We start from the raw sequence: 19,677 nt of genomic DNA, 5'->3' as shown, positions 1-19,677 counted from the left end.
AACCAAATAAAAACGCACTATGGTGGCATGCGCCTGTATGCACAGCACTGGGCGGTTGGGTGGCTGAGACAGCATGTCTCTGCTGTCTTGTAAATACAAGCTTTGACATTAAAACACGAAAGAAATGTGAGCTTGTTCTTGTGGACAGTGATGTGACTTTATTGTGTGCAGTCTTTTACACACCAACCGTTAGCTTTCCCAAGTGAAGTAAGATTCACGATAGTTATTCTGAAGGAGATGCAGTGGGCAATAATAGTAAAAAGCTGAAGAGAGAATTTTTTCTTTCTTTTGTTTGAGAGTGGAAAACAAAAGTTGGGGACGGGGGTAGGCAAAGATACGAGAAGCTCCCAGAGATTTCTAAGACCACCGTAAACACAGCTGGGGAGAACAGAGCCGTGGCTGGCATGGATGAAGCAGCCGGAGGTTTGCTGCCCAGCACCACAAGAACCAAACTACAGAAAAAAGGACTTTCCTTCTGCGTGCAAGTCCCTGACATTCTCTGCTGTGTGTAACTTTATTACACAACATAATGTTTTATTTAACACAAAGTCCACTTGGTCTAGAGAACCGAAGGGCTCTCCTTTTGTCCCCAGCCAGCAAAGTCCTTCCTCATGTATGTGGTAAGAGAATGGCGTATAGACCCTGCAGGGCGCATGCTCACAGTTCACTCACAGTTTCTTCTCTGTAGCCTACTTGGTTCCTTTGGGAGCAGACCCCAGCTAAAATAAACGGTGTGAGCCCACTAATCTGCTGCTGAGTTGGACATCGATCTGGAAGTTCACGGAGAAATCACCTCAGGGGGCAGCTCCCGGAGAGCCTTTCTCCACAGCTTGCTTGTCCACGCCACACTAGGGAGCAACTCTTCTCAAATTCTCCATTCCAAAGCACCTTTTCTGGAGTTTTCCTAACTCTTGGCTCCACCCAGCATCCTTTCTCCCTCGGCACGTCTACCTACTGAATCCAGGGAGGGTTAGTAGGGAGGCACAGTCTAATCTGTTGTTAGGAACACAAGAACTAAGTGGAATGTGGTGGCTCACATTCCTAAGGTTTGGGAATCTGAGGCAGGGGGATTACCATGAGTTCCAGGCTAATCAGGCTCCAGAGTGAGATATTACCTCACACAAAGAAAATAAAAGCAAAATAAAAAGAAAAAAATACAGAGCAAAAATAAAAGAAACAAAAGAATCCAAAAGACATCCGAAATTACTCTACTGTCTCACTTGTGACTTCAACCAAAGACTTGATATCTTTCATGTGGAAGTGGAATTAGGCTTTTAGTGCAAGACACAAAACTTGTAACATGTAGAACTAAAATTTAAAAAATATTACCTAATTGAACTTTATAAAGGAAAAAAACAAATCTAAGTGGAGAAACATAATTAAGGTGTTACAGTAAGCTGGGACTCGCGAAGCCCACTGTACAGGATAAACTACTGAGATAGATTCTGCTGACTTGAGACTGCAGAAAAGGCGAAGTGACACTCAGCTGGGAGGCAGAGGGTCAAAGGTGACACAGGGCTCTGAGAAAACATTTACCAGCGAGAATGTGATGATTCATTTATCAGCTCAGAAATCTCAAGTATAAAACTTCAAGATATAACAAGGATCAAATTATATCATGTTTGTGATTCAATTAAAAAATTCTTAGCCCTCTTACATTATATTATCTAGATTATAATAGTAAAAAAAATCAAATTACATTCATATGAAACTTTTATCAAAAGAAATCAAATCCATTTTTATGAAATTTTATAGTACAATTATTTTAGTGGGTCTTTTCTTAGGTCACAGTATTTATAATTCCATTTATATCTGTATAATTTTTAAAATTAAAAAACAAAAGCAAATCAATAGAAATCTAAGTTTTCATTTGTAAAACTCCCTTCAGTCTCCAGGCCGGCACCACATGGCGGTGTTGATTTGTCCTCCAGACATGGATGGCTCCCAGGATCCCCCCGGTCTATGAAGCATTCAGGCCTCGACTCATTAGGAATGCTTTTTGGTTTGGCTCACGTTGCAAGAAATTCTGGAGCATGTCCATGCCGTCCAGAGATCCCCCAGGTTTCAGGATTAGGTTTCTGTATTTCATTCCAACCTAATAAAAGAAAACATCATGCCTAATAATTCACGGGCGAGGCAATCCCCTAAATCCCCAGGCATAGGGAGAAAGGAGTGAGGGTGAGGAAGAGGGGCTGCAGTTTGACTCAGTCTAGACATTCCCTCCTGCCGACACGGCAGCTCAACCCTTCCTTCCTGCAGCTAAGGGGTTTGCAGCTTCAGCCTCAGGCTTCTACCCTGTCCACTATTATTGTCTTGTGTCCTTAGATTCCCAGCTGTGAACCTACACACCAAATAGCCAAATGGAACACAGTCTGCGACTGCCTGTTAGCCCATTTCCAATGAGATTCAGAGAGGTTAGAAGAGCAAGGGTTGCAGAGGTTAAGTCGGCTGTGTGTGCTTTGAGGCAGGAGCATGGTTACTGTCGAATGGTTTCAGGTATTTCTGTAACAGGCTCATGGAAAAACACAACAAAACCCCCACAAAGAAGCCCAACCAGCCTTATTATAAATGGTCAAGTGACAAGAAATTTCTGAGGGGTCAGAACCGGCCTGACAGGAGATGGAAGTCTGGAATTTTAAACCACAGTTCTGCTTTGTTTACATAAACACACAAGCAGATAAGCTGAAAGAAAACAGCTGCGGCTCGGCAACAACGCTCGGCATCTTTACCTTTGCTACACATCCTTCCATTGTCCTTGTAATGAATTCAGTGAGTCCTAATTCCAGATGCACATATAAAATAAGCAGATACCACTCACGTTTATATCTATTGTGTGATTTCATCAATAGGGCCAATAATCTTTTTGCGCACAGGAAGAACTAGAGAATTGCCAGAGATAAAGTTGCTTCAGCTTGGAATGAACACAAGATCCTGCTTGATGCAGCCATAAGAGACTTATGTAAAACAAAACATGAGTGAAATCCACTAAGTTAATGTCCTACAAGAGTCACGAAATAAAAACGGACAGAATTTTTGGGACTGTCTTTCATGTATAAATAAGAATCACTTGTAATTTAAAAATCACTATCACAGTGTTTATTACCTTCCTAATGCGGTGACCCTTTAATACAGTTCCTCACATTGTGGTGGTTCTCAACCCTAAAATTAATTTTGTTAGGCCAGGCAGTGGTTGTGCGCACCTTTAATCCCAGCACCAGGGAGGCAGAGGCAGGTGATCTCTGTTCTTATTCCTAAAATATTTCTAAGATGTTTGCAGCACAGCTGCTAGCCCCGAAGAGACGGTTGTCGGTCCCCGCAAGATCCCCAGAGCAGGCTGGCGGAGCCCGCCATGCGACAAGCGGCTACAGTTTCCCACCAGCAGGAGGGCACTCGCAGGTGTGCCGTGGAGGCGGGTAACAGACACATAGACACAAAAGATAGGCATAAAGGTAAAATATTTATTACAGGAGAAAGGGGAAGAGAGAGAGAGAAAGAAAGAGAGAGAGAGAGAGAGAGAGAGAGGAGGAGAGATAAAAGGAGAGAAAAGAGATAAAAGGAGAGAGACAGAGAGACCGCGTGCGCACGTCAAGGATGGCAGCGGGCAGGTCAGAGGTAATGGGAGTGGGCGTGGCTTTTCCCTTAAAGTGGCAGGAAAGCACAACATCTGTGAGTCTACAGGACGAGTGCCAGGACAGGCTCCAAAACTATACAGAGAAACTCTGTCTTGGAAAAACAAGCAAATAAAACAACAAAAGCAAACAAAAAAAATTTTCCTTACTACTTCATAACTGTAATTTTGCTACTGTTATGAATGGCAATGTAAATATCTGTGTTTTCTGAGGGTCTTAGAAGAACTCTGTGAAAGGGTCATTTGACCTGAAAGGGGTTGCAACCCACAGGCTGACAACCACTAATCTAGCTGATGTGTCCAATCTTTTGACACTGTTACAGGTTGCTGACATTTATAAAGTTTACATGTAAGAACCCTGCAATGGCATTACTAGGAAAAAAAGATTAAAACAAACAAACAAGCAAACAAAATAACCAAAAAAAGAAAAAAATCAAAATCCCTCAAAACATTTTAGGTAAGTTGATGAATCTATTTTGGATTGTCATATATATATATTCATAGCTAATTCTCAGCCGCATGTAGCCTGGTGTACTGAGCTGGACATGATGACATAAGCTCACAGTTAATAGTTGGAATTCTAGGTAGGGAGTTCTAGAACAGCCAGAACTACATACACAAACATTGTCTCAGAAAAAGAAAAAGAAAGGAAAGAAGGAAGAAAGGAAAGAAGGAAGAGAGGGAGGGAGGGAGGAAGGAAGGGTCCATTAGCTACTGCTATTGAATAACTGTGCCACTGAGGACTTGCTCAGTTTAGTCTGTGTCATTTTGGTACAGAGAACACATTTAACAATTCAATTTTTTTTTCCTTGGGCTGGAGAGATGGCTTGGAGGTTAAGAGCACTGACTGCTCTTCCAGGGGACCCGAATTCAATTCCCAGTACCCACATGGCAGCTCACAACTGTCTGTAAAGACAGTTCCAGGGGATCTGAAACCTTCACACCAATGCACATAAAATAAAGGTAAATAAATCATAAAAAATCCTTATTTTTTTTCATTTACATGGTCTACAGTAATGTCCCCACTCTAAGAGCAATTGCCACTCTAAAATGCAGCTGGCTGTCCTTGTCACAGGCTCCACCACTCCAAGAGGTAGACCAGAGCTCCTTAGTCCACAGGTACTTAATCCCTTCCCTCACTGCTCAGTGTGCTTCAGTCTGGCCGCAGTGTTAAACTGCTGTGTGGAAAAGGGAAGCCTGTTCTCTGTGGGCACAGCAGTGTGGAAACAGCACAGACAACGGATGATAGTTTTATAGGATTACAAAAATATTTAATAGCTTGTAATAAGGAAAACAAAATATACATGAATAGTAGAGAGAACAGTGTAACGGATCCTCAGGTATCTATCACCCAACGTCAATAATAACGGGTCTTGAGATAAGAAGCATCAGCACTATGTCTGGCTTACACAGTTCTTGGGATCAGATTCAACAGTCTCTGGATGCTAGGCATGCATTCACCCACCTGAGCTACATCTCCAACTGCCCATTATTATTACTGTTGCTATTAGCTCTGAGACAGGAACTATATAGTGTAACCTGGTCTCCAATCCTTCTGCTCCCACCTCAGGTTGCCAAGCACTGAGATTACAGCTGTGTCCCCGCACACCTGGCAATATTGAGCAGTTTTTCACAGACACTCCACGTCCAAGCTCTGCATGTAATATATACCATTCCTTTGATTCCAGCACAATCAGGCAGATATCTGAGTTTGAAGCCAGCCTGCTCTACACAGCAAGTTTCAGGACAGCCAAGGCTATACATGGAGACTCCGCCTCAAAAACAACAAAACAAATAACAACAAAACAAACAAAAAAACTATGGTATTTATACTTCAAATATTACAGAAAAAGAACAAAACATTAAGATCTCTCCCAAGATGCAACATCTGACATAGCTTTCCACCAACGGCTGTAAACTCGGTAGTTCAGTAGGAGGGTCAAGGAAGCATTGGGGACTTCAGCACTGAGTGAAGAGATGGCGCAGGCCTGCTGCCTGCAGAGCCACGTCAGAACAGGGCACTGTTTTGTCTCAGAACAGCTTGGTACAGCTCAGTCCTCTGCTGCTTCTGTCTCTAAACAAGTTGATTCAATTTCCTCAATTATAAAGCAATGGTCTTTTAATAGTTCCATTTCCCTTGCAATGAAGCTTTGAGAAGAGTTTAAGAGCCATTTTGGTAACAGGACCTAGCTTTTGTTAAGGAAAAAACAAAACAAAACAACGAAAAACAAACCCCAAAATAATACAACAACCCCAGTAAGTAGTTAAGCTAGTTTTTATGAGTAGGAAGCCGGCTGGGGCTGGGCAAAGTCTGCCACAGGTGGAAGGAATGTTGGCCTCCAGCCATTCAATGGTGTTTATGCAATAAAGAAACCTGAACTGTCAGGAAGGCAGGAAGAGAAACTCTAGGGCCCTAACATTTGAAGTCACTGCAGAGAATCAGATGCTAGGGCTCCCCTAGGAAGGGAAATCAATCAGTGGCCACTGAGGTTTAGAGTCCTGGACAGCATGTATCTTTTGGCTCTGTGTAAGCCTTTTCTAACCCTGAGGATCTGAGGAAGGTTAGGTGCTCTGGAGTCAGGCCCAGGCTTGAACTGTATCTTGATACACTAGTTACATAATTTTTGGTCTTGGTTTTCGTATCTGTAAAATGGGAATAAACTGTCCTGACATTTTTCATGCTACTGGACACACACTGGGGTCTGATGACTCTTTTCTCCCCGCCCCCAGGACACTCACTTATCTACGCTCAGGGAAATAGCCGCACTCTTGCTCTGACATTTCCTTAAAATCACTTCTGTCTTCTAATAGAGCTAGAAGAAAGCTCAAGACTTCACCTCCACTCCCAGGGAGGGAAAATATATAGTCTAGGAAGAATAGTAGGGGCGATATTTTGATGGCAAATGTAATTACCCTATCAGGATGCTCATCTATCAGGAATGAGAACATGGGAAGGAGAGCGGACTGGCTCCCACTAGCTTTGTATCCTGGAGGCAGTACACACGGTGGTTTTCTCGTGGCCTTTCAACCCAGCCTTCCAAGAGCAGAGCCAGGCTTGTGGCCTTCAATGTGGAGCAGAGTGAGCACCCTGCCCAGGACAGGTGAGGACATCTGGGTGCCTGGCATACTCCCCCACCTGTCTGCAAAATGGACTTTGAGATGTCTCACAGCCCACAGTGCTCTCCCTGGCACGCCCTTTGTTTTTTCTGAGGGTGAGGCGGTATGTGTGTGTGTTACAAAACCACAAGGCCTGTGACAAAAGGCAAGGTGGGAGAGAGAGGAAGGCTGGGGGGCCGGAGCTGGGAGCCAGGAAGACAGAGAGAAGAAAGGCAGGCAGAACCATTCACGTTGAAGAGGTCTCCTGAAACCTCACACCAACCTTGGATCAGGGAGGGCACAAAGGAAAACACGCACTGGTAGCTGTGCATTTTAGGAGGGCTGAAGGAATGGGGGGAACCAGGAGTAAGGTCCAAGATACGCAAAACTTTAAGGTAGAGGAGCTGTATGAAAACAACCTCTTTTCCGAGAGAGCCTTCTGACCTAGAAAGGGAGACAAGAAATGCATAGCTGGGCTCTGGGCTTGGTGGCCCACACCTGTAATCCCAGTACCTGGGAGGCTGAGGTAGGGAGTTGGCAAGTTTGAGGGTGGTCTCAGCAATACTAGAAGACCTGTCTCAAAAAGAAAGAAAGAAAGAAAGAAAGAAAGAAAAGCAAGCAAGCTAGGCCCAGTGGCATAGACATGCAATCCCAGTTCTTTGGGAGGCTGAGAGGCTGAGGCAGGGAGATCACAATTTCAAGGCCTTCCTGAGCTACAAAATTGAGTTTTAATATTAGACTGGGCAACTTAGTGCAATCCAGCTTGGGGGTATAGCCCCTTAGAACCAGTGGTAGAGCGCTTTCCTAGCACACAGGAGGTCCTAGGTTCAATCTCTAGCCAACCCCTAAGAGAAAAGAAAGACTGCCTGCATTGGCTGGGACTTAAGACTTGGGAGTCTGTACTTGGAAATATTTGAGGAGGAATTCACATGGCTATAACCCCAGCACCTGGGAAAGGCTTAGGCTAAAGGACCACACATTCACAGCTGTCCTAGGATGCACACAGTCAGACTCTGTCTCAGGTAAAAAAAAAAAAAAGAATGAATCCCATTTCTTTCCTTTGTCTCTAGTCTCTATCATGCGAAATCCAAGGCTGTTAAAGGCTCAGAGTCAAGAAAACTCTGTGGTTGCACAGGACTGCAGCTGAGCCTGAGGGGAGAGAGGGGCTGTTAGGGAGGGAGACCCAGAGGGAGCCGAAGACCCTGCCACTCTTAATCACTGAATTCTTCGAGCAATCCTTTTCCACTCCCAACAGCAGGCTTCCTGTTTCCCCGTATGCGACTGCATGTACTGTCTTCCTGTGACATCATAGACTGAAAGCCAATAGTTACATCAAAGTCTTGTTTTTTTTCCCAGTCTTTCTTTCTGAAGCAACACCTGGTTGTGATTCTTCATGATGCAAGAAATAAAGCTTAGAAATTTCTCTCAAAGAGAAAGACAATTCTGACTTAACAATACAAACGGCCTCTGAGTCCACAATGTCTATTACCTCTTAGGAAATTTTCCCACAATGAAGTTGCCTTATTAAAAAAAATGGCCCTAGTTAAAGTGCTTCCATTTTTCCAACCCTGTGATTAGGGGTTGGATTTTGAAATTACATTTAGTGAACTTTAAGACATCCTGGAAGAGAACCAGAGCTGGCTGAGGGGCAGTAACGCAAGCAGCTCTCCAGCTGTCAGGGCTGGAGAAGTTACATCGGGTGAGACGGCTTCTCCATGTTCTAGAACAGACTTTAGGGATGTATGTGTGTTCTCCTCCATGTGTACACATGGGCGAGGGGAGAAGCATCAGGGTTTACATGTGTGTGCATGTTCTGTGTTTCTGTATGTCCGAGCATGGTGTGTGCATGCGTGTGTGTAACCACAGGTCAGTGTTGGATGTCTCTCTCCCGGTCTCTCTCTACCTTCCTTAGTACTTGAAACAGGTTTCTCACTAAGCCTGGAAATCACTGATTTAGCTAAATGGGTTGGCCGGTGAGTTCTAGGGATCATCTGCCTTTATCTTCACTGGCAGGTTACAGGTGTGTGTTGGCGTGACTGGCTTTTATATAGGTGCTGGAAATGCCAACTCATGTCCCCATGCTTACAGGGCAAAGACTTTACCAACTGCACCACCTCCCAATTCTGAGTGTAGGGCCAACTTAATAAGCTAATTAAGTGGCTAAAATGTGGTTTTTTACTCATTAGAAAGAATAATATGAAGAACTACAGAGAAAACATGGTGGAGGCTGTAACAGGAAAGGGGCCAATTCTAACACTTGGAAAGAGGGCCCAGAGCAGAAGGAAGACGGCTGTGCAATAAAATATTCACGGCTGCTGCTGTGTTCAGAAGGCTGCAGGCTGACATTTGACCCTCTCCAGTTTGTGCTCCTGTGAGCAGCATGCGCTCTGTGGTTCTGCTCACCAGGGTGTGACATGGTGCTCTGAGCAGACGTTTAAGAGAAAGTCTGGAGATGTGCTTCTAGAGAGTGGAACCAGTGTGGTCTCCTGATCCAGCCTCTCCAGGGCTTGGGCACCCTGCTACCTTCTCGAGATGCTCTAACCACGCTGGGGAGTGTGAAGCCTTGAGCCAACAGCTTACATGCCAGACGGTGATGGATGGTTCCCATGACTTCAGACCCAGTGGAGCGCTGCTTTACACTATAAAAATTCCCATTGTTACTCTGCTTACGTAACCAGCACCTATGTGAGAAACTGAAGGTAACACAGCCCAGGTAAGGTCACCTTCTGCAGAGCTGGCCACGGCAGGACTGAGATCATGCATAAAGCAGGCAGTGCCTGGATTACTGTGCTGAAGAACAGCACTTCCTTCTCTGTTTATCTTTGCGCAGTTGTGGGAACAATGGAAGCTTTTTCACAGGACAGGATTATTGTGCCAAGAATTTTTAATTTTTGATAAATATTTGTATTCTGTAAGTCAGGTGCTAGAGTAAATATTTGTAAAACAAAACAAAACAAAACAAAACAAAGCAACCCTACAAAAACAAACAACATTCAGTCCAGGGGAATCAAATGGCTGTGGAAAAGGCTGGCTCTAGAAGCCGCACAGGAGCGAGGGGGGTGGAGGGGGTGTGAGGGCCTCTCCTTGGCTTCTGGAGCCAGGTTTGTGATGGCAGGGCAATGATAAATGACAGGATTCCTCTCAGCATTTGAAAGGAAAGGGAAAAGAAGCGAGAAGGGAAAATTCCAAGCAGCATCCTTTCACAAGAAGTAGACCCCCACCGAGTACTCCCTTCAGCAGCGTCCAGAGACGCGATGGAGCTGGACGGCATCTCTAACAGCCGAGAAAACAGCTCCGTGTGTTGGGATCTTTTTCTCTCCAAGTTCACTCCTGTCCTCACCTAATGAAGAGCAGTCTGGCTGCCCGCCAAACGACAATTTGAGAATAAAAAGCACAGAGAGACCTGACGGCAGGGTTGCTTCTGCAGGATGTGCAAGCAGTCTGGGATCCACTGGGATCTCAAATGTGGCTGCCGCTTTGACAGCTGAAGAGAGGAGGGGCCGAGACACAGCCAGACAAATGGAAGGACAGACACAGGCTCAACTCAGGGAGTGAACGCTTACACCAAGGAAGTCTCCCAAGCATCAGAAGCCGGGAGGGGTCACACTTGGGCTTTTCTCAGCCTACCTTTCCTCTCCTTGAAGCACTGTTGCTGCTGTGGTTGGTGGGGCACACTTGAGACCCCAGCACTCAGGAAGCCCAGGCAGGAGAACTGCTAATAGTTTGAGGCCAGTTGGGGCTATACAGCTAAACTGTCTCAAAAACACTAAATAAAACAAATTTCCCCAAAACATTCCCCCAACAACCTATTGTGTTCTGAGTTCTGCACCAATCTGTAAACTTTGTAAAGTAAGAAACAGTTCCATGAGAAAAATAGAGAAATGCTAAAGCCCTCCTAAAATCTCACCACTTGCTGTCATCTGCATTTGGGGGTGCTTTTGTTCTAACCAGATTTTAAGAATACTGTGCCAAAGAGAAACCCTGTCTCGAAAAACCAAAAAAAAAAAAAAGAAAGAATATTTTTATTTTATATAATAGTTATTTCAAATAATCCAGACACAAGCAAAGGTTTATTAAAGACTTTCCCATGTGACCAAGTCCACATTTTGTTAGGAAGATGGAAGGGGGATCGCTTTGGTTGGATAATCTAGAAGAGTTCATATATGAGTAGCTTTTGGAAAATATTTTTAGATTATTTATGTGTGTGAGTGTTTTGCCTGTTTGAGTGGATGTGTATCACATGCATGCCTGGTGCTTGCAGAAGTCAGAAGAGGATGTTGGATTCTCTAGGACGGGAGTTATAGATGGTTGTGAGTCATTAAGTGTGCGCTGGGAAACAGACCTGGGTCCTCTACAAGATCAACACATGCTCTTAACCACTGAGCCACCTTCCCATCCCACGAGTGGCTTTTTAAGTGGGATCTTAAAGAATAGTATGATTTTTGAGAGTCACAGATTATTTTTTTTTAAGCGTACTTTGTTTTAAAACAAGTTCTTATGAGGAGGCTCAGGCTGGCCTTGAACTTGTTATGTGGCCAAAGATGACCTTAAACTCCTGATCCTCCTGCCTCTACCTGCCAAATCCTGGAATTACAGGTGTGTGCCACCACTCTTGGCTTCAGGGAGATAATATTTAAAGTGAAGGCACAGAAAGAATAAGTGGGTGAAGATGGGCAAAGCTAAGAGAATACCCCTTTACTTCTGAGCCACATTCCTGGCTCAATTTTCTTAACAAAGGGGGAAATTGGATTGGGCACAGAGATACACGCTGTAATCCCCAAAGCCAAGGAAGATGAAGCAGGAGGGTCATGATCTGATGCCTCCTTGCAGTACATAATGAGACTCGGGGATGGGGTAACAGGGAAGAGAGGAAGAGGCAGATTTACAGAAATCAATAAAGAGCATGGGGGAGGACCGCAGAGTAACACTGCATGACCAGCTCAGGCTAGCCAGCACGACTCAACAGTAGGGCAAGTGAACAGACTCATACTAAAGATAGTATGAACTATACTTTGTTATAAACTATATATAAACTATATAAACTATAAACTATACTTTCTTGATAGAAAGATAGGAGAACCTGGGGAAGGTACCATCTCAACATGAGATGGTGGGGGAATGTGGGCTACACACATGCTGAAAGTCATGCAGAAGTTAGACTATTAACAAGAGTCACTGTCAGACCTTTGTGACTGGGTAGGCAGGAGCATAGAGGGCAGTTTAAAGAGACTGGCTGGGAGAGGTGGGCTGGGAGAGGTGGGCTGGGAGAAGAAATACTTGGAATGAATAACACAATGTGGCTAGCCTGGAGGTATTTTCTGGAAGGAGAAACAAGGAAATGGGGACCTAAAATATACGATATATTTCAATATGTAGGCAGAGAAGTATTACTTAGTCTAGAAACAAAAACCCAAAGAACAAGTTGATTGAAATAAGCATTTAGAGTTTGATTTGGGTAATTTGTCCTAATTTCTCAACCAAACAGGGCTTGGAAACACGCTGGAAATATACCAGCCTTACACATAATTGACCGTCGAGTCGTCCATGAGCAGGGAGGCTGGGGTGGGTAACAGCAAGGCTTGGCTGGCAGCCACCTGGCAGTCACCTCACTGTGCATGGGAAGGAATGGCTCAGATTAATGAAGCAGCTTAAATTATCCCAAAGGCACTTAGGTTACAGACTAGGTAGTAGGTGGAGTACGCCGGCCACAGAGAGAGGGTGCCTCCCACAGAAAAAATGTACAAAGAAGCCTGTAAAGACTATCAGAACACAGAGACTATTTACATCAGGGAGAAGTTTGCCTTTCTTTCTCAACCTCTTATAAAACAGAAACACTGCATGGCACATGTCAAAACTAGTAGCAATAAACTCTCAAGTGCATAAACAAGGCTTTGAATTTTTAATTATGCAATATACTGGAACGTTAATAGGCAAGAAAGCATAGTAGTTTTTTTTAAAACTTACAGAATTAAGAGTTAATCACTTGTACACTGAAACTTAATGATGTATGATGGTCTGAGAAGATGCCAGGCCTCCAAGTTAAAAGCTGCTCCTCCTTAAACTCTAGCTGCTACAAGTCTTTTACACTTAAGAGCTAAGGGAGAGGGGGCAAGCAGACAATCAACACGACGGGGTAAAAAAGCCATACGATACCTCTGGATTCATGATCCCTTCTTTTTTAAAACAGCTGTGAAACATGTCCATGGAGAAGACTTCGCTCCAAAGATATCCATAATATTGGCCATCATAGCCTCCTGCCAAGTGTCCAAAGGTAGCTGGCATGTTTGTGCCTTAAAAAAGGTACATTTTAATCAGTATGATGGCAAACGCTAATTAATCAGGTTATGAGCTAGCTAGTTTGCCTTTGGGGAGCCCAGTTGTGAGGATAGAGTGAGTGATAGCATCTCATGGATTGGTGTGTACCCTTGGCCAACGTGTTTACAAGCCTTTCTCCTATCAGTAGCTCAGGCCCAGCTCTGGAATGCCTAACAACACTTTCTGAAACTTTGTCCACACCCGTCGGTAGTTCAAAAGGGGAAACTGAACCTTAGATGCCAATGGGACTTGAAAATACTCTACAAGTAACCCTACTTTTTGCTCAAGCCACTCCCTTCCCCCTGCAAAGCAGAAGCCGGGAATCAAACCCGGTCTGGCATAGGCTGGACCAGTACTCTAAAGCTGAGCTACAACCCAGCCCCTGCCACACTTCTTAATATTTAAGATGACTCTAACTAAAATGGCATTTGTGTAGGTTGATAATTTCTGAAAATGAAGCATTTTGAGAAAAGATTTACCAAGTGAGTCTACACAGGGCTGCTCTAAGTAGAGTTTTGTCAGAGAGACAGCGCTGCTCCTTGGTTTACAAGCGGCAGATCAGGAAGTGAGGCATGGATGATTCAGGCCCCTCTTATCTTATTAGCCTCCAGAACTACGTCTGATTCATTTTACCAACAATTTCCTTGGTGAAAAGGTTTACTGTGCACTCCCTGTCCAAATGCATACATACTAGCTGCTTAAAAGTGCACATGTAAGTCTGGACTCACATTCTAACAGACACTGCAGGCCTCGGGTCAAAGCCTGAACTGGCGTTAGCATCAGAAGTGAGGGGTTTCCTGCTCCTTCCTGAAATGCCTTCTGCCAACTTCTTTCTGAAAATCCCAGGGAAGTCTTGGTGCACACAGGGAGGGAGGGGATGGGCAGGTGCTGCCAAACGGGAATGGCCGTGCTGGGGCGGAGGCCAATTGCTCACGCCTGATTACACCAAAATGCGGTGACTCTGGAGCCACCTCTCCTTCAAGCACAACTGGACAGGACAACTCCTAAGGCAGAGTGTGCTTATCTGAAAGCTGTGGGCGGCTTGAGGAGGGGGAATGGATTCAGGTGCTAGTGGGTCATACCTGGCGTAGCTGCGACTCCTAATATTTCTGTGCAGTATTTAGCGTATTCATTTGCGGCATCCAGCGATTCATTGGTATGGAGAGACTGATCAACTTTGCTCAAAACAATTTGGCGCAGTGTCAGGAGACCTAATAAGGTTAAGAGGGTTTGAACAGCGTGTTGGAGAGAGAACTGTGTGTTCTAACACCACAAGTCAGAGATTTGAAAATTGAATCCAGTCCCACTCATCACAAAAGGGAAGCAGGGTGAAATGGCATTCCAACTATCTAAGACTTGAGGAGACTTTTCCCTTAGACGCAATCCAGGCATCTCCATGCCAACACACTCAAGTGTTCGTCCCTCCATGCACCAGCACTCCTGGGGTGCTCATAAGGTGAAAATAAGTCTGACAGAAGGAGCAGCCAGGAATTTCGCATTAAATAATTCCTGCTTGCTTTCCTTCTATAGAATGTTGAGCCATACCTGTGTTGACCAGTCTAGAAGCAACGAGCTTCTCAAGCAGGTCGTCTGTGATAGGGCTTCCATCCTTATAATGTCTTGACAGTTTCCGCAGGGATTCGATGTCCCACACCCAGTTCTCAAGCATCTGTGATGGTACCTCTACAAAGTCAGTTTCCACATTTGTCCCGCTAAATCGTGCAAAGTCAGTCTAGAAAGCAAACATAAACGTATTTTTAAAGTACTGAGTAAAACTATACGTGCAATGAAGTATATCTCAGACCCCCGCCCCCCAAACTTAAGGCAGAGTCAGAACAGTAAAACTATACATGCAATGAAGTATATCTCAGACCCCCCAAACTTAAGGCAGAGTCAGAACAAAGCACTGGAGTCGTATGTAGGTCGGGGCAGAGGGCTGTCTAGTGTCTCTCAGTCTGACCCTGGCTGGGGGTTGAGGAGAAGGCAAACAATTTCCCTAGGAAAAATAGTTTCTCCCAAGCTCCTCCTTGCAGTTGGTTACTCTTGTTTACTCAACACATGCCTTTCTGGGCATTCACCACTGTTGCTCAACTACTCAAGGTGAAATCAGTTAAAGAGTTAACTTACAACATTCCAGACTCGTGTGTGTGTGTGTGTGTGTGTGTGTGTGTGTGTGTGTGTGTGTGTATGTGTGTATATGTGTGTGAGCTCTCAGATGGAGTAGAGAAAGCCAGGGGCCTGGCCTGGAAAGCATGCCTGCGGATGAATTACAAGTGGGTGAGTCATGTGAATAGAAAGAAGAAAGAAACAATACACCTAAAAGTTCAGAACCTCTGCGGTGGAAAGAAGGGACGTACTCGGTGGGCCTGGGTTAAGAGTTCTAAAACCAAAGTTTCAAGAATTCTTGAGTAAGATATAAAAGCTTCCAAGAGAAAGACCGAGATTTCTCAGAACAGGCGAACGGCTTGTTTTCATCCATTTTTTCTCAGACTACTGTTTTAACCATCACACCACGCACACACACTTGTAAGCTGTAGCAGCAGAGAAGAGTTAGTGCTGGCCCCACAGGGTCACATCTGGGTGGGGTCCTGACACCCCATCACTCTCCCAGGCTTCATCACCCCAGGGAGGGGACAGGCAGAGCACTTAGCCATGGAGGAGGCAGCAGATGGGGTGCCAGTGTATAACCATTCTGCTTTTGGCCCAGGGCACAGGCACAGATGTCAAAATGACGGCATATTCTGCCTTCCTCTCTATGCAAAAATATGCTTTGCTTGACTTCACATTCTAACTGTGCCGATTCTAGATGGCGGGGGGGGGGGGGCGATAGGAGGGCCAAGGGAAACACTCCAATAGGCACTGGAATTAGGGTACCTCCATTGAGGACATCATCTCCCAAATTTGTACAAGGAAAGAAGCAAAGATCCCTAGAAACAGAATATTTTGCCTCATTGTGGAATGTAACATTTTAAGATTACATCCACATTAAACAATCTAACAAAGTATTGTAACAGCGAGTACCCAGAGAAGGCTTTCCTGTGCCAGAGTTCATGTCTGGCTCTTACATGAACAACATGATTTAAATCAAGAAGCTCAGGAGATAGTTCAGTTGGTAAAATTTCTGCTGTATAAACATGGGGACCTAACTTTGATTGCCAGCATGGCCAGCGTCATTAAACAGGCAGGTGTGTGGCTCACACATTTGTGAGCCCAGCACTTGGAGGGTGGAAAGAGGAGAGTCTCACTAGCCAGCCGAACCTAAATGGAGTCTCAGGTATCAGTGAGAAACTGTCTCAGAAAAAGATGGAGAGCTACTGAGGAACAATGGCAGGGTGACCAAATGTGTACTGCATGACACACACACATATACGCAGACCTCCCCCAGCATTCCCTCACATGACTGCACAACACGCTAACATGTAAAGACCTCCCCCAGCATGTCTTCACATGACTGCACAACACGCTAACATGTAAAGACCTCCCCCAGCATGTCTTCACATGACTGCACAACACGCTAACATGTAAAGACCTCCCCCAGCATGTCTTCACATGACTGCACAACACGCTAACATGTAAAGACTTCCCCCAGCATGTCTTCACATGATTGCATGATACACGCACATGTACACAGACCTCCCCTCAGCATGCCCTCACATGACTGCGTGACATAAGTCCTATTACTTCTGGTGAAATAAGGAAACCAAAGCATACACTGATCAAATAGCAGAAGCAGGACTTAGAACCAGATGGACCGAGTCCATAACTTAAAATATTAACAAGAGGGGGCTGGAGAGATGGCTCAGTGGTTAAGAGCACTGGCTGCTCTTCCAAAGGTCCTGAGTTCAATTCCCAGCAACCACATGGTGGCTCAAAACCATCTGTAATGAGATCTGGTGCCCTCTTCTGGCGTGCAGACATCCATGCAGACAGAATGCTGTATACATAATAAATAAATAAATCTTTAAAAAAATATTAACAAGAATGCTCTAGCCCAGTACATCTTTATTGTGAGAAAAACAGAGAAAAGGGTTACATTATGACGTTTCAAAGGTGACTAAATCTTTTAAAGGGATATCTTAAAAAATAATGGTCCTTTACCAAATTTCTCCTTTATGCCATTTGAGTATGTGTCCAGAGAAAAATTCCTCATAAGACTGGAAGATCTCTCAAAGACTGAACCGGAGGCTGAGGTACACTAGTAAAGGTTTGCAACTGTCTATTCTGAATCAGAGATGCTAACTGCATGATCTTATGAACCACACTTTTAGGCAGATACTAACAGTGCAAACAAGGGAAATGATACCATTAGCTACATGGCAGATGACAAAATTAGAAGGTTTATAAATCTTGCTTGTGTGAAGATTTCTAAATCAGTATTTGCAGATGCATATGTGTATGCAGGCAACACATACACACACAATCTGAGGGAAAGGCCCACATGCAGACACACATACACAAACACACACACACAAACACACACACACGAAGGGTTTGTTCAATATCCAGGAAAAAACAAGAACAAATGAGTAACTCATGAGTTAGAGCTAAAATTGGACAATAGGAATCAGCACAGTTATGTCACCAGAATGGAGAAGAGAAGGCCTATTCTACCCGAGGCTGCTGTAGTGGGCAGAGCACTGGCAATGAATGACCAGATCAACAATGTTCTCTACAATGTTTGCAAGGAAGGAGTAGAAGCTAAAAATAGCTTCCTGCTTACCAGTTTCCCAAAAGTCAGCAGTGCTGGATTTCTGTGAGCACACTGGGCAACATCAGTGAAATATTTTCTTTCAATGAGGACAAAAAAAGCTGACAAAATTCAAAAGCTCTATTTCCAGCAAACAACTAAACTCCCAGGCCAAAAGATCCCGCAGCCAGCAGACACGGGGACATGGAGACAGGCTCTGCAGTGTAGGGGACTTGTGTGCGGGGCTGTGGAGTGGCTGAATTGACCCACATCACTAACTGTACCACTTCCCAGGTTTTCACTAGAGCCTGACAGTAATTCTCTGTTGTGGAATAATCTCTGTGTACACTGTGAAAATATGTCACTTGGATTGGTTTAATAAAAGGCCGAATGGCCAATAGCTGGGCAGGATTTCCAGGGCAGAGGGAACACTGGGAAGAAGGGTGGAGTTAGCAGCCAGAAGCAGAGGGAACAAGACGTGCAGGAGGAGAGGTAAAAGCCAGGAGCCACGTGGTAGCACACAGATGACTGGAAATGGGTCAATTTAAGTTAAAAGAGCTAGTTAGAAATACGCCTAAGCTATCAGCTGAGCTTTCATAATCAGTCAGAAGTCTCCGTGTCATTATTGGGGAGCTGATGGTCCCAATGCAATGCTCCAGCCGGGCGGTGGTGGCGCACGCCTGTAATCCCAGCACTCGGGAGGCAGAGGCAGGCGGATCTCTGTGAGTTCGAGACCAGCCTGGTCTACAAGAGCTAGTTCCAGAACAGGCTCCAAAACCACAGAGAAACCTTGTCTCGAAAAAAACCAAAAAAAAAAAAAAAAAAAAAAAAAACCAATGCAATGCTCCAACTACAGTTCTCTACAAGGATCTCAGCATGATCAATTTGGGGATGTCGAAAGTAACAGTTTGGGAGCATGAAAGCTAATGATGTCCATCTCTCTCTCAGCTAAAACTGAGTATTATGTCACCCCACAAAACACTCTAACGGACACATCAGAGCACGCTTGCTGCAGAAAATGTTTGCACCAGGAGAGATTAAAAGGTGCCTTAGATTTCAGTTTGGATAGAGCTTTCTTTCTTCTTCTTCCCTCCCTCCCTCCCTCCCTCCCTCCCTCCCTCCCTCCCTTCCTTCCTGTCGGTTTGTCTGTCTGTCTGTTTTCCTTCCTTCCTTCCTTTTTATGAAAAAGATCTATTTTATGTGTGTGTGTGTGTTTTGCCTGCATGTGTGTATGTGTACTACGTGGAGGCTAGAAGAGGGACTTGGATCTCCTGGAACTGGAGCTACCATGTGGGTGTAGAGAACTAAACCTGGATCCTCTGCAAGAGCACCAGTTTTGTTTTGTTTTTTTAAACCACTGAACCATCTCTCCAGCCCTAAATACGAGTCTTTGCTTTACTATTTTTCCAAATGGATGACAGGATGTCTAAAATATATTCCATTACAAATTTAAACCTATGTCTTGCTGACACAGACACTACTTTTTTTTTTTTTTTTTTTTTTTTTGGCTTTTTGAGACAGGGTTTCTCTGTGTAGCCCTAGCTGTCAAGGAACTCACTCTGTAGACCAGAGTCTTTGTAGGCTAGCTTCAAACAGATCCACCTGCCTCTGCCTTCTGAGTGCTGGGATTAAGGGTGTGTACTACCACTGCCCGGTGAGATTAAGTTTTAAATTTATACACTAAAGTAAAACAACATACTTAACTTAATTTGTCGTGTGAGTTTTTGCAACATTTAAAGGCCAAAGTACTACGGGTTAACATTGTCTAGTTAAAGAGAGCACCTCCTTTTACTGCTTACAACTACAGATCATTTTTATGATATCAAATTCCAAGTCCAAGAAAAGGTGACTGCTAGAATCAGTAAGTGCAATGCACCTCGGAGAAACGACAGGCCTCTGGAGGCACCCTGGCTGACCCAAGTGACCCACTAATTGATTTAATAGAATGTAA

The 19,677-nt window shown here is 44.5% G+C and overlaps 1 protein-coding gene across 1 annotated transcript in view; it reads right to left on the bottom strand.

Moving 5' to 3' along the window:
* Nucleotides 1-145: 145 nt before the first annotated feature.
* The window catches only part of Nln (neurolysin), a 90,132-nt gene continuing 70,600 nt past the window's right edge, over nucleotides 146-19,677 (bottom strand). Inside the window, exons 10-13 of the mRNA XM_041663703.1 lie at nucleotides 14,585-14,771; nucleotides 14,122-14,250; nucleotides 12,878-13,014; nucleotides 146-2,095 (exon numbers count right to left, since the gene is read on the bottom strand). Of these exons, the coding sequence (XP_041519637.1) occupies nucleotides 1,961-2,095; nucleotides 12,878-13,014; nucleotides 14,122-14,250; nucleotides 14,585-14,771 (588 nt within the window). The 3' untranslated portion in view covers nucleotides 146-1,960. The remainder of the gene's footprint in view (nucleotides 2,096-12,877; nucleotides 13,015-14,121; nucleotides 14,251-14,584; nucleotides 14,772-19,677) is intronic.

The sequence above is a fragment of the Microtus oregoni genome, unplaced genomic scaffold, assembly GCF_018167655.1.
Source record: "Microtus oregoni isolate MIOR12 unplaced genomic scaffold, Mior012 000014F_ref0000157, whole genome shotgun sequence".
NCBI lineage: Eukaryota > Metazoa > Chordata > Mammalia > Rodentia > Cricetidae > Microtus > Microtus oregoni.
The sequence above is the reverse complement of the archived record's forward strand: the minus strand, read 5'-3'. Positions and strand labels throughout refer to the sequence as shown.